This window comes from Lactuca virosa, chromosome 1 (assembly GCF_052849685.1).
Source record: "Lactuca virosa cultivar CGN04683 chromosome 1, Lactuca_virosa_CGN04683_v6, whole genome shotgun sequence".
Lineage (NCBI taxonomy): Eukaryota > Viridiplantae > Streptophyta > Magnoliopsida > Asterales > Asteraceae > Lactuca > Lactuca virosa.
The window spans coordinates 23,801,539-23,815,802 of record NC_136426.1 but is presented as its reverse complement, the minus strand read 5'-3'; the positions used below and the strand labels follow the sequence as shown (position 1 = coordinate 23,815,802).

General features: G+C 35.4%; 1 protein-coding gene across 1 annotated transcript; it reads left to right on the top strand.

The window, feature by feature from the left end:
- Positions 1–8,889: 8,889 nt before the first annotated feature.
- LOC145104075 (protein SRG1-like) lies at positions 8,890–11,299 on the top strand. The gene is made up of 4 exons (XM_079041357.1): positions 8,890–9,269; positions 9,349–9,596; positions 10,503–10,827; positions 11,005–11,299. The coding sequence occupies exons 1-4, from the start codon at positions 8,964–8,966 to the stop codon at positions 11,245–11,247; spliced, it is 1,122 nt and encodes a 373-aa protein (XP_078897483.1). The 5' UTR covers positions 8,890–8,963; the 3' UTR covers positions 11,248–11,299.
- The last annotated feature ends 2,965 nt before the right edge of the window (positions 11,300–14,264 follow it).

Below are 14,264 nucleotides of genomic sequence, written 5' to 3'. Positions count from 1 at the left end.
AATCCTTTTTTTAACTTGAAATACATATCAACAGAAGAAGTATATATACCTGGAACTGGGTGTTACACCATGTCTCTCAGCTGCGGAAGTGTTTAGCCAATGATTCGCAATGGTTCCTTCAATGAAATTCAAGTCGATGATCGCCTGGATTATGTGGAGAGACAGGAAGACGAAGACCTTACGCAACAAGGATGTGGGTTTGGTGAAGGTGGAATGTCAACACCGGAAAGGTTCAGAATGGACTTGGGAACCTAGAGATGAGATGAGTGAGCATTATCTTGAGTTATTTGCAGCAACGAATTTCGAGGACGAAATTTAATTCAAGTGGGGGAGAGTTGTAACACCCGTTTCCTGGTATGGTTCTACTAAATTTAATTTCATTAATTAAGTTTAGGATTTTGTCTAGGCCACGACGTGGTAATGGAATGACCACGACATGGCAGTCCTGTTCTGGAATACGTGCATTCATGAACCACCACGATGTGGTAAGGTCTTGGGCACAACATGGTGTCGGCTAGGGTTCAAAACCTTAGATTTTGGGATTAGTGCCCTATTTAAAAGCAAAATTTTATCTAGTAATTTCTAGGACATTACAAGGCAATATAGGTTTCCTAACATTCCAGGGAAGCCATGTGCATTTGTATGATGAGCAAATAGTTATTGGACGTCACTACAAGCAGGTTTACACAAATATCAAGGACCATACAATCTCATGACATACTTACAAAATTTGTGAAGGCTTTCTCGTGTCGTACGTCCGAACATCTTAAGATGCTCATCTAATGCATCTGGGGAAGTGGCATATTGCTAGTTGACAAAGTGCGGTCGTGCCTTTTTGTAAGGGAGTAAAACATATTGTACCTCTAGCATCTACATGTTGTTGGAAATATGGACACGCTTCCGTTACATCATTGACTATACGCTGAAACAAATGTTTGTGCATATGGAACCGCCGACGGAAATAATAGCCTTGAAAATTCGCAGGTTCATCAAAATAATCTTGCATGAGGCATTGGTGAGCATCTTCACAATTTCTTTGTATGTATCTTCTTTTTCTCTGCCTCGCATCTTCGACATTTTGCTAACGTAATTCTTGTATCTTCTCTTCAGCGAATTGAATGAGCTCTATGCTGATTCTAACGCCGCATCAAAAAAATCTGGAGATAAAGATGAAGATGAAGATGACATTTTTAGAGAGAATGAAGAAGTAGGTTTTGATGTGGTATGTAATGGTATGTGGGATTGTATTTATAGGTATTAAAAAAATATTTTTAAAAAAGAATCGTTAGCTAATTGGTTGAAGGGAATGGTTTAAACTCGGTAAACACCTGTTAAGTAACGATACCGAGCAACACATTCCAAGGTGATGACGCGGTATTTGCCGAGTACACCTAGGATTCGCCGAGGGTTGCCGAGGTCCACTCTGCCTAGTCTTACTGGATGGAAACCTGTAGACTGGGTAATAAAGCAAAACCGGAAAGTTAGGCAAAATTTTTGGTTTAGATGATAAAATTAATTAGATATGATCAAAAAAAAATCAAAGTGTTATTTTTCTTTTTTCTGAATATAACTTAATTATAAACTACTTTGTTGCGAAAGAAATCTTAGTGAAAAATTCATATCATTGTGAAATTCGTGAGAAATAGTAGTAAAATACAAATAAAGTAGCAGAACTTGCAGAATTTTTGGTATTTCGCGGTACGGAATGATACACCCTTTGAGTTTGAGGGGTTCAAGTTTGAGCGAGCGTTTGAAAAATCGAGATTGAGAAACGAAATGAATTGATCCAAATTGAAAATGGGCTAGATTGATATGGAAATGGTTGTTGTATTTGGATAGCAAAAAATGAATTGACTGGGCGGAAAAAAGCCCATTTAAAGAATTTGGAGTCTCCAAAATATGAAGGAAGATGGATTATAGATTTGTTTTGATTGGTTTTCCCCGACCAGATTTGTTTGTAAAATAGGTACCTTCTTGATGTTTGGTTATTTGTTCAATTTTGGGGAGTGTCCAAAATTTATTTATTTTGTTAAGCTTGTAAGTTTCCTATCTCTAATATAATCTTACCCGAAGGTGACCTCTTTATCCCAACAAATGAAGTGGCCCAAAACTTAAAGGGATTTAAATGTGAAATTCAGAAAAATGTTTATTCGGTTAAAAATAAGATATAATTAAAAAAACCGGAACCTATTAGGTTAGAGGAAGTAGAGCATGACATGACATGCTGTCACATCATCTTTAGGGCATCCATAATGGGGTTCAATAGGAGTTGAATAGATGGTGACTAAAAATGAATAGATGTTGAATGGAGCGTGAGTGATGACATGGAGGAGGTTTGAATGGAAGAGTTGTATGATCATTGAGTGATTGAATGAAATTAATCTTTTCTTTTTTAATTAAATTTCAAACAAAATATATATGTAATCATATTCTCTTATATTTTTATATTTGATTTTTATATTTTTTTTAATTAAACCACAAATAAAATTATCCATATTATTAGGTATTATATTATTTAATTTAATAAATCAATATTTAGGTGTCTTATTTTTTTTTAAATAAATAATACAAATGAAGTATTTAAAAATAAAAGCTCACTTAAAAAGAAATATACCCGTTACAAATCTAATACAAACTGATTTCGATAAAATATTACATTAATCGAACTATTATACATTAATTCCGACTGACGTGTAAAAAACGTTCCCAAATATGCTCCATTAAATCATGTCGAAGTGCGTGATGTGTTTCACTATCACATAGTTTCGAGTTCCTTAAAATTTGATATTCAATTTCTTGGGTAGGTCCTCGATGCACACGTATTGGAGGATCAACATCATCAGACCAATTAGAAATCACATTTCATTCATCCTCCACAATCATATTATGTAATATAATGCATGCGTACATTATATCCTTTATGTTTGTGAGTTGCCAAGATCTTGCCGGACCTCGTACAATTGCCCAACGAGATTGAAGAACACCAAAGGCTCTCTCGACATCCTTTCTTGCAGCTTCTTGCATTTCTTTGAACTTGATCCTCTTTGGATCAACTGGATGTAGAAAGCTTTTAACCATTGTAGCCCTTTCAGGATATATACCATCTGCAAAATAATATCCTTTACTATATGTACTTCCATTTACAGTAAATATGCATTCTGGCGCACGACCCTAGAAGACGTCATTGAATAACGGTGATTGATTAAGTACATTGATGTCATTGTTAGACCCTGCTACCCAAAATATGCACGCCATATCCAAAGGTCTTGTGATGCGACTGCTTCCAACATAATTGTCGGACACCCTTAATCACCTCGAGTATACTGACCTAGCCATGCAATAGGGCAATTTTTCCAAGGCCAATGCATACAATCAATACTTCCTAGCATGCCAGGAAACCCATGCTTTTCCGAATGTTTTTGAACTAAATTTTGTATGTCGTTAGCATTAGGTTTTCTCAAATAATGATGTGAATAGACCTCAATCAAACATCTACAAAAGTTATGTACACATTTGATTGAATTTGTTTCACCTATTCGTATGTATTCATCAAATAGGTCAGTTGTTGTGCCATATGCTTACTGGCGTATGACACTAGTGCATTTTTGTATGGGGAGAGACCCTTTTGACCTAAAGCATCACTTCTTTGTTAAAAATATACAGAATGGTTAGAGATACCGTCAACTATCTGAAGGAATAGTTCTTTCGTCATTCGGAACCTTCGTCTGAAAGTGGTAGGTGGATAAGTAGGGTGCTCATCGAAATAGTCTTTCCAAAGACGATCATGTCCCGATAGACGATCTCTTTTTATATATATACGACTTTGTCTAAGATGTCTCGAACTTTCAGCATCTTTGTGTTGGTAGATGTAACTCTCACACATTTATTGAACATAAATACGTCTAGCAATTGAATGAATCATATGTCGTATACAATTGAACGAATAGAATTGTTGATGGGAGTAAGTCAGGCAATTAATGAACGAATTATGTTTGCTGGTGGGAGTAATTCTCAGACATTTAGTTAATGGTTGGTAGCAATTAATATTTATGTAGTTAATGCCAATCATTTATAACGAGTACAACGTTTGTGAAGTTTTTAAATTGGGTCTATCATCACAATTCAAAGAATCTTTTTTCTCCACTGTATCCAAATCATGAATCCAAACAATCCGAATTATTATACCAACTTGTTAAATTCCACATTTCCTGAAAATCCTAACAATCCTCCATTCCCTCCATACTAGAATACATATCCATGCCCAGATCCTCCAAATACAGAACCTACTCTGGAAGTTACTCCCATTAACAAAAGGGCCAAATCTAAAAAAAATATTTTGGAAAAGGGAAGAAGAAATGCTTCTTGCAAAAGGTTGGTTACATATATGAGCAGATAGTATCATTGGCACCTCACAACGTGACAGGGAGTTCTGGCAATGAATCACTACCTACTTCCAATCCAACAACAATTCAGGTGTTAGAACTCAAAGCAACCTCAAAGCACATTGGCATTACATGAACCCACTAGCCGTTGTGTTTAATCAAATTTATCTGGTGTTGAAAAGCCAACACCTTAGTGGATGGTCAGAAGAAGATCTTAAAACGGGAGCCGCTGACCAGTATCTCTACAGACTTCAAGCACTATCATGTTTGGAATTTGGTGAAAGATGAACCGAAATGGAAATCGTCAACCACTGCATCTAATGCACATGATTTCATCAACTTGGAAAATGGTGAAACTGTAACTCGTCCAGTTGGTACAAAGGCAGCCAAAAAAGCAGTTAAATCCACCTCGTCATTAAGTAGCCGACTGGATGAGATACTCGAAAAGCATGTACTAGAAAATCAAAAAAACTATGAACGCTACCAAAGATCTGTGGATTTAAAAAACATGTTAAAAGAAGAAAAAAATACAATTAAAAAAGAAAAAATGAAGCATGAAGAGACGTCAATCATTTTTATGGATCTAAGTAGCATATCGGAGGAGGGACGACAAATTTGGATGAATCGTTGTGAAGAAGTCAAGATAAAATATAACTTGTAGGTGTCATCTTTTTTATTAATGTATTTTTAGGTTTTGTGTTTTTAATTAATGTATTTTTAGGTATTAAATGTTTTAGGTTTCATAATTTTGAATTAATGTATTTTTAAGTGTTGTATTTTTTTTTTAACTATTTTATCTTTTATTTCTAAATTTATAATTATGTTTAAATATATAATGATGAAAATGTGGAATTTCATTGAACTGTGTTGGGTTCAATGGAGTGTAGGTGTTAAAGAGTAAAATTAAATAAAATGTGAAATGTTGATGTGGCGATCCATTGAACTCCTTAGAGTTTAATGGAATGCCCTTAAAGCCATAAACTCATTGTTGGCATGTCAATTTTGCCACCTAACATGATTTGGAGGGGATAAATCAAGACAAAATTGCACAAATGGTCCCTGTGGTTAGCTGAAAATTGTCACTTTGGTCCAAAAAGGTTTGGACTAGCACCATAGGTCCAAACTTTTCATTTTGTTGCGAGTTTGGTCCAGTTTTCTATAAACTTTTTCATAATGACTATTTTACCCTTGATACTTTTTTTTCCTATTTTATTTATTTATTTAAATGTTTTTTCTGATTAAAAGAAAAATAAAAAAGAATATCTCTCTCTCTCTCTCTCTCACTTAATACTCAACAATCCAAACACCCCACCATCGATCAAAGCTGCTGCTTCCTCCCTCCGCCGTCCCCATCTCCGTTCACCTCCTTTCTCGTCGACGAGCATCAGAACGACACACGACAGGCAGTTGGGAACGCTGACTGCCACCACCATCTTAACCCACCTCCTCCTTCGAATACTATAACCCCTCCATCACCGGTGTCGCCTCTCACTCTCTCCAATGGTTGTTCACAACCGAAGAAGAGGAAGGAAGAGGCAAAACTGCCATCGCCGCCTCCCGCTGCTGCTTTCGATCTGCTTCACCCTCCCCTGTTCTTCGTGTTTTCTGTTGGACAGAAGAGAGACAGCCAAGATCGATGATTGTTGCTGCTGCTTTTCTTCCATTGGGTCTTCGTCTTACCAAATTAAAACCAGGATCGTTGGCGATTTGAAACTACTTATCATAGATCTGGAAATTGGGTCTCGTCAAAATCATCAAGGGTAAGATCAATATGTTTATATGCTACAATTTGTTGATTTAGGGTTCTTCGAATACACCCATTTTAGTTTTTGTGTTGTTTTCTTCTTCTGATTTTTACAGAAATAGTCATGGAGGGCAGTTTTGAAATTGGTGTCGGACCTCCCTCCACTGCCGGCTTTTTCTCTCTTCTCTTGGTAAACAATCAACGAACAGAAGGAGAGATGACGGTAGTGTTGTAACCTCGATAGTAGCTCATCTGATTTAGAAACCCTAAAATGAAGACATCTCTGTTTGTTTCTTTGTCTTCTGATCTATTTGATGGCTGGAGAGATGGCCGATGCTGTTTCCGGTGAAAATGATATGGTGGCCGGCGGTGTTATCCGGCAAGAATGGCAAGTGGGCAGCGATGTAATTATAGTGGGGAAGAAGAAAACGGGAGAGAGAGAGAGAGAGAGAGAGAGAGAGAGAAAGAGAGAAAGATTTATTTTTATTTTTATTTTTATTTTCTTGTTTTTTTTAATTTGAAAAACATAAACAAATAATAAAAAGGAGAAAATCATATTAATAGGGGCAAATCCGTCATTTTGAAAAAAATAGAACAGATTGGACCAAAAACGCAACAAAATGAAAGTTTTGGACCACTGGTGCTAGTCCAAAAGACCAAAGTGACAATTTTGAGCAAACCACAGGGACCATTTGTACAGTTTAGTCATAAATCAATGGTAAAAAATAATAATAATAAAAAGAAAAAAAGAAATAATCTCTCTCTCATTGGTACTAAAATACCATTTTAGTTTGCCATTATGCCATGTCGTGTTTGTATGGTATGTCAAACAAATGTCGAGTGTTTTTGTCACCTAATCTAAATTACCTATAAAATTATATTGTGAGTGATGATGTGATAGTAAATATTATTATTTTAAAATGGTCAGACATAAATGTTATTTATGTAAATATTGTATAAAATCTGGGGGGGGGGGGGGGGGGGGGGGGGTATATTTTATAGGACCAAACAATAATCCGATATGTTGATATCATTTGCAAAAACTAAAAACCTCCTTATCCCCTAGATTTTTAAAATGCAAATCGATTAGGATAATGACTAATTTTTTTTGTTTGACTTTATCACGTTGATTTTTGTAATTTTACCACCATTTTTTTTTCCTTCTCGCTCCCTTCACCGAGCATATACCGTTGTTGTCCACAACCTATCGATCTTGCTGACCCTTCGCATGATTCATTGAAAGTTGAAACACAGTTTAATTTTTTTTATCAGGTACATTATAATTAACTTGGATTTGTATCCCTTTATTTTTATTTTCAAACATAATTCATAGGAATTATTACTCGTTACCATATGTTAGAGTCAAACAACAATTATACGATTTACCAATTTCCATTAAAATTTGTCGAACTATTACTTTTTTTTGAACGAGTTACACATTCACTGTTTTATTCCTAAATCTAATACATTTTGTGTTAAACGAAACTTAAACCCTCTATCTTTAACCGGACACATTTTCGTCAATTCATAATAGGGCAGGACCACAAGCCCTTTTGTTGGTCAAACTATTACTTACCATTAGGGGTGCAAACGAACCAAGCCGACTCGAGCTCGTTTAAGTTATACGGGGCTCGAGCTTGAGCTTGGCTCGAGCTCGTAAAGAATCATACAAGCTCGGCTCGTTTTTTATCTAATGTACCTAAATAAGCGTAGGCTCGGTTCAAACTCGTTTGCTAATACTCTAAATTCGTAATTTTCCAAATCTGTTTTTATTTTAATATATAAAATAATAATAAATTATATTATATATAGGCTCGTTTAGGCTCGCGCGCCTAATTAAGCTTAGTGACATAGGCTCAAGCTCGAGCTCGTTTAATAAACCAACTTAATATTAAGCTCGAGTTCGGCTCAGGTTCGTTTAAAATCAGATTCAAGTTGAGCTTTCAACGAGCCGATCCCAAATAGCTCATGAGTAGCTTGACTCGCTTACACCCCTACTTAACATTAATCATCATTATATTTGTTTAAACTTTCAAAACAATTGTTTATGTTCATTGACATGATAAGTAGAAACGTAAAATCATCTTCTTGTTTGTTCTACCAATTAGCATCAACAGTGATTTAGATTATACCAAATTAAGCTATACAGGAGGAGATAACTAAATGTGTTTATTCCGTGACAATTTTAAAAAAAAAATTATATTGTGGATACTAGTATCATTTGCATAAAGTAGCAAGTAGCTTCTACTTAAGGTATCTAGCCGAATTTGCCTAGCAATTTTAATATAAAAAATTCAAATGTTTGTTATAAAAAAACCATTTGTGTGCCATACGTCGACTTCAACCAAATATTAAATACTAGGTGTGACACCGTGTATTACACGGATTGATTTAAAAAAAGATTAAACATTAAGGTGTAAACATAAAATATCTTTTAATGTACAACTTTAAAATAAGAAATGAAGAAATATATTTATTGTAATTTAATATCATATATATGATATTTAATACTTTATATATATATATATATATATATATATATATATATATATATATAAATAAGTATATGACTTTAATTTTAAAAACTGAAACAAACCAAAAATTGACAAGTGGATAATATTTATTTTAAAAATACCATAAAATGACAAGTGTCAAAACTCATGAGAGATTGACATGTGGCAAAAAAACCTTCATTTACTAAGGAGGATATACCATATCACCTACTACTACTACTAGTGGGTACCTTGGTAGTATTAACAATTTAATAAAAATTCTTAAGCAACTATTGATCAACATAAAAGATTGTAATAGTCTTATAGCATAAGAAATTATGTAAAATGAATGAACATGAGAAAGAGGATCGGAGGGATATGAATATGATGGAGCAAAAGGAAACAGATTTTGGGGGTTCTATTCTAGTCCCTAGTGTACAAGAACTCGTTAAGGAACAACTGACGAAGGTTCCACCTCGATATATTCGCCATGATCAAGACCCTCCAATTACATCACCATTATCATCTTCTTCACATCAAGTACCCATCATTGATATGGAGCACCTACTTTCTGTTTCTGATCATAACTCAAATACTGATTCTGAACTGGAAAAACTACACCTTGCTTGTAGAGACTGGGGGTTCTTTCAGGTAATTGTAATATTGTTACTATTACACTAACTTGGACTACATAAGGATATTTATTTACTATATAAATGATTTTTTACAGTTGATAAATCATAAGGTGAGTTGTTCATTAATAGAGAAAGTAAAGAAAGAAACACAAGAATTCTTCGAATTGCCATTGGAGGAGAAAAAGAAGTATTGGCAGAAGAGTGGAGATCTTGAAGGATTTGGACAAGCATTTGTTGTTTCAGATGAACAAAAGCTTGATTGGGGTGACATGTTTTACATGGTTACACTCCCTTCCCATCTCAGAAAACCGCACTTGTTTCCTAATCTACCTCTTCCATTCAGGTCATTTTCTTCCTTCCCTTGATCATCTCCTGATTGTAATTTTATCAAAGTATATGATTGATTGATTGATAAGTATAACTATTTTTAATTGGTTGAATATCTTATCTTAATTTAGTGATATAGTAGTGTGATGTCAATTGTATTGTGTTAAAAATGTTCATTCATTAATCTAATACATATATAATTTCTCAGTAATAATAACGTGAAGGAAATTTGTACACAGAAGGTCATATTTTAGCATATGTAAGAAACTAAAAGCCAATTTGAAAATCATAACCAGCAAATTCAGTTTATTAAACATTTAAACAACAATTTGATTTTAATGGATTGTATTTGTTCTCATTCCATCATATTTATCAAAAGTCATACACATAATGATTCTAAACAACAAAACAAATGCCACCCACTTGTCTTCATTTTCATTTAGTATGAGTTGTAGTTTGGTTGATTAGTTTTTAATGTTATAATATGCATCAGTTGCTATAACGTGTACCTTGTTTGATACATAAGTCAATTGATTAGATTATGCTATTTATATATATTGGTAAAATATACAGAAAATTATTACGGGTTTATTTTTAAGTAACGTAATTTTAAAATCAACATTTAAGCATTTATGTTATTAATTAATTAATAAATAAAATAGTGTGTTATTAATATAATAGATATAGTTATCAAACACGATTCTCTTTTAGATAAGGATATCACACAGTACCAATCTAAGACAACCAAATGACCAATGACCTAGCGGTAAAGAGTGACTCTTATATATATATATATATATATATATATATATATATATATATATATATATATATATATATATATATATATATATATATATATATAAAACCTAGATTAGAGAAGATTCATATTAATGCTTATGATGTTATTATATATAAACAGAGATACCCTAGAAGAGTATTCAGAACAAGTTAAAATTGTGGCCTTAGAAATCTTGGTGTTTATTGCAAAAGCTTTGAACGTGAAGGAAGAGGAGATGAAAGTATTGTTCGCCGATGGAATACAAATGATGAGAATGAACTGCTATCCATCATGTCCAGAACCCGAACAAGTCATTGGTCTTACCCCTCACTCAGATGCTGCTGGGATCACCTTCCTCCTCCAACTCAATCAAGTAGAAGGTCTCCAAATAAAAAATAATGGCCTTTGGATCCCCGTTCAACCATTTTCCGATGCTTTCATTATTAATATTGGAGATATATTGGAGGTCAGATTTTCCTCTTAATCATCATTTTTATGTAACATTTGCATTTTTGCCACAACAAACAAAATGATTTGTTTTCTTGAGTTGAAAATAATTGTGATAGAGTCCATATGTAGTGCATAATGGATAATTAAAGAAAAAATGGTATAAATAATAACATCTTCTACATTGACTTTTCAGATTGTAACAAATGGAACTTATAAAAGCATCGAGCATAGAGCAGTTGTGAACTCCCAAAAAGAGAGACTATCCATCGCCACATTTCTAAGCCCAAACTTGGATGGGGATGTAGGTCCTGCAACAAGCATCATCAGTTATGAGACACCACCACGATTTAAGAGGATAACCGTTGTTGATTACATCAAGAACGTGTTTTCGAGTGAACTTAAAGGGAAAACAAATGTTGAGCAATACTATATATGATTGATGTTTACATGTTTATAATTTTTCTAATTATATCGTGTACCTTATTTTACTATATTAAAGATAATTCATGATAAACTATACCCGACTATTTTTCTCTAAAATAATATGTATTTGCATTCTAAAACTTGGTTGTATTTATAAATGTTTGCAAGGTCGACCTGGGCGACCGTCTAGGGCCCAAAGTTACGAGTGGCCCTAAATTTTTTAGCAAATCTTAGGGAAAATTATAAAATGTAGGCCATACTCTGAAGTGACAAAGGGGAAGAGGAACATGTTATCGACATTCATCGAGTAAAATCAAAAAACGAATATCTTTAAATTCATTGAGGCAAACTAGACAAAGTATATCTTCGAGTTCTACCTATTAGCTCTTAAATCAACGAATAAGGCAAGTTATTGTTTCAGTTATACATAAATACATTATTTTCCAAAATATCTTTAATTTCGCTAAGAAGTGTTAATTTTTTCCCTAAATTTCAATTTTATATGCTTTGTTTTCACAAAAATTACAAAATATAAGTTTTAGTAGGGTTAATTGAGTTTTTAAGGTCTTTTGATGAACTGTTGTAACGCCCCGATTCTCAGGTATTGTTTAAATAAGATTTATTGGGTGAAGCTCTACTCGACGAGTTGGTTGACCTACTCGTCGAGTAGCAGCGGGGTGGGATCGCGTGTTAAGTGACCTACTCGACGAGTCCATATTGGGACTCGGCGAGTAGGAGCTGGCAGATGAAACCCTAAATCCCGGGGTTTTGCACCCTATTTAAGGAAGCATAAGCCTCCTTTGGCCTCTTTGCAGTCCTTTGAGAGCTCAGAGAACCCTAATTCGTGTGGTGTTTCATTCTTGTGTGTGTAAAGCTTTGGAGAGGAGATCTTGTGAGGAAAGGAGCTTGGGGAAAACAAAAGGGCTAGGAGCAAGGAAGTGTGGGAGATCAGAAATCTACCTCAAATAGCATCATTTGGAGGTATCAAGTCGTCATCTTTTCTCCTTTTTCTTTCTAGACCTCTTTTGGTTGAGATCTAGGGTTTTTATGGTTTGGTTGAGATGGTAATGTGGGATATGAGCTAGATCTGAAGTTGTAACTTCAGATCTGTAACCTTCTTGGGTTCTAGAGTCATAAAGCTCTGATTTTGGTCGAGAATGAGGCCCTCCTTGTGCATAAAGCCCCATTAAGAACTTAGTTTTGGCATTAAGAGCCTTATTAGTCATGCATGCACGTAAAGTTTGCAACTTTACGTGAAAAGCATGCCCTAGAAGCTTGGATCTGTGATTTGGAGCCGCTGCATGGCTCAAAACAAGTCTGTATGGAAAAATGACTGAATGGACTCGGCGAGTCGCAAGGTTGACTCGGCGAGTCACATGAAGATGGTCGTGAACTCGACGAGTTGGATGAACAACTCGGCGAGTCCGATGAAGATCACCATAAGACTCGACGAGTTGAAGAACAACTCGGCGAGTCGGATGAGTTTTCCCTAGGATATGTATGCGTGTGTGCCCGTCGAGTGGCAAGGAGGAAAATCGACGGGTGGCCTTAGAGTTTGAACAGGAATCGAAGGAACTCGACGAGTCACCCCGACGACTCGACGAGTGGAATGTGCTTCGAGGAACTCGGCGAGTAGCCAAGGGTACTCGGCGAGTTGGGGGTCAACATGGACTGTTGACCTCGACTGAGGACTTTGACCTTGACCAGGGGTTGACTGGTGGGTTATGGAGTACCTTATAGATTTAAGGACTTATGAGTATATTGTACTATGGTCATAGGTGGTGGAGCCTGTGTCAAGTGATCCGAGAATTGGAGTTTACCTTTCGAGTCGGCATCTGCGAGGTGAGTTATCCTCACTATATCGATAGGGTCTACGGCACCAAGGCCGGCCCTTTTAGTTGTTATTGTTATGGTATGCTACATATGGTTTGGTCTGCTAGATCGGAATCAGGGTAGACAGTATGTTATGCTTTATGATCCATAAGGATTGTTATGTTAGTGACCTGCTAGGTCGGTACTCTAGTTACGAGAGGATTCTATGGTTGATGATCAGTATGACAGATATGTTTGATGTTTGTATATGCCAGTATATGATAGTTATGCGAACTTGGTTATTTGCTTATTGGTTGGGTTGAGGCGGTCCTGCTTTGTGATGAAGGCCAACATACCCTATGAGCGGTCCGGGGAGACTGCAGGCCCACGAGGCGGACCAGTCATGCCGAAGGCTCGGGATAGATTCTGATAGACTGTAGGCCCGGTAGGGCGGTCCAGTCAGGCCGATGGCCCAATATGCATGAATAGATTCAGATAGACTGTAGGCCCGGTAGGGCGGACCAGTCAGGCCGATGGCCCAGTATGCATGATTGATTGATTGATTGTTACTGATATGGTATTGGTATTTTGGGGGTAGCTCACTAAGCCCTCGGGCTTACAGTTTTCAGTTTATTGTTTCAGGTACTTCAAGAGATCGTGGCAAGGCGAAGGCGTGACCGTACCGCTCCTCATCCTTATGTTATGATTTTGGGACACTCTGATGGATATTGATTTGAAAACATTTTGTAAACAATACTATTTGACTTTTATTTGTGATTTAAAAAGTTTGAATTTGGCGTGAAATTTTTGGACGTTACAACTGTTATTAGCATATTTCTGACATATTTTAGGAAAGAGTTTGATGGATAAAAATATAGATGTTAATTGTATGTAACTGGTAATTGAGATCGTGCTCTGCCGCGAGTTTTTATGTGTTTTTGTTGTGTATTAGGAAAATATATGAGAGGAAATCATATTATATATAATACGGGGACGGGTGATAAACACGAAAGTATAGAAAATGAAAAGGTGAAAGTGATACTTTTAAAAGTAAAAAGATGGAAGATAGTATTTTACAAAATAGAAGGGTTGCAAGTGACAGATTATACCAAGTTGAGGGATGAAAAATGAAGGGGTGAAAGATAAATTTTACAAAATCGAAGATGGAGGTGTGAAAGTAATATTTTAAAAAATATATGGATAAAAAAACATTTTACA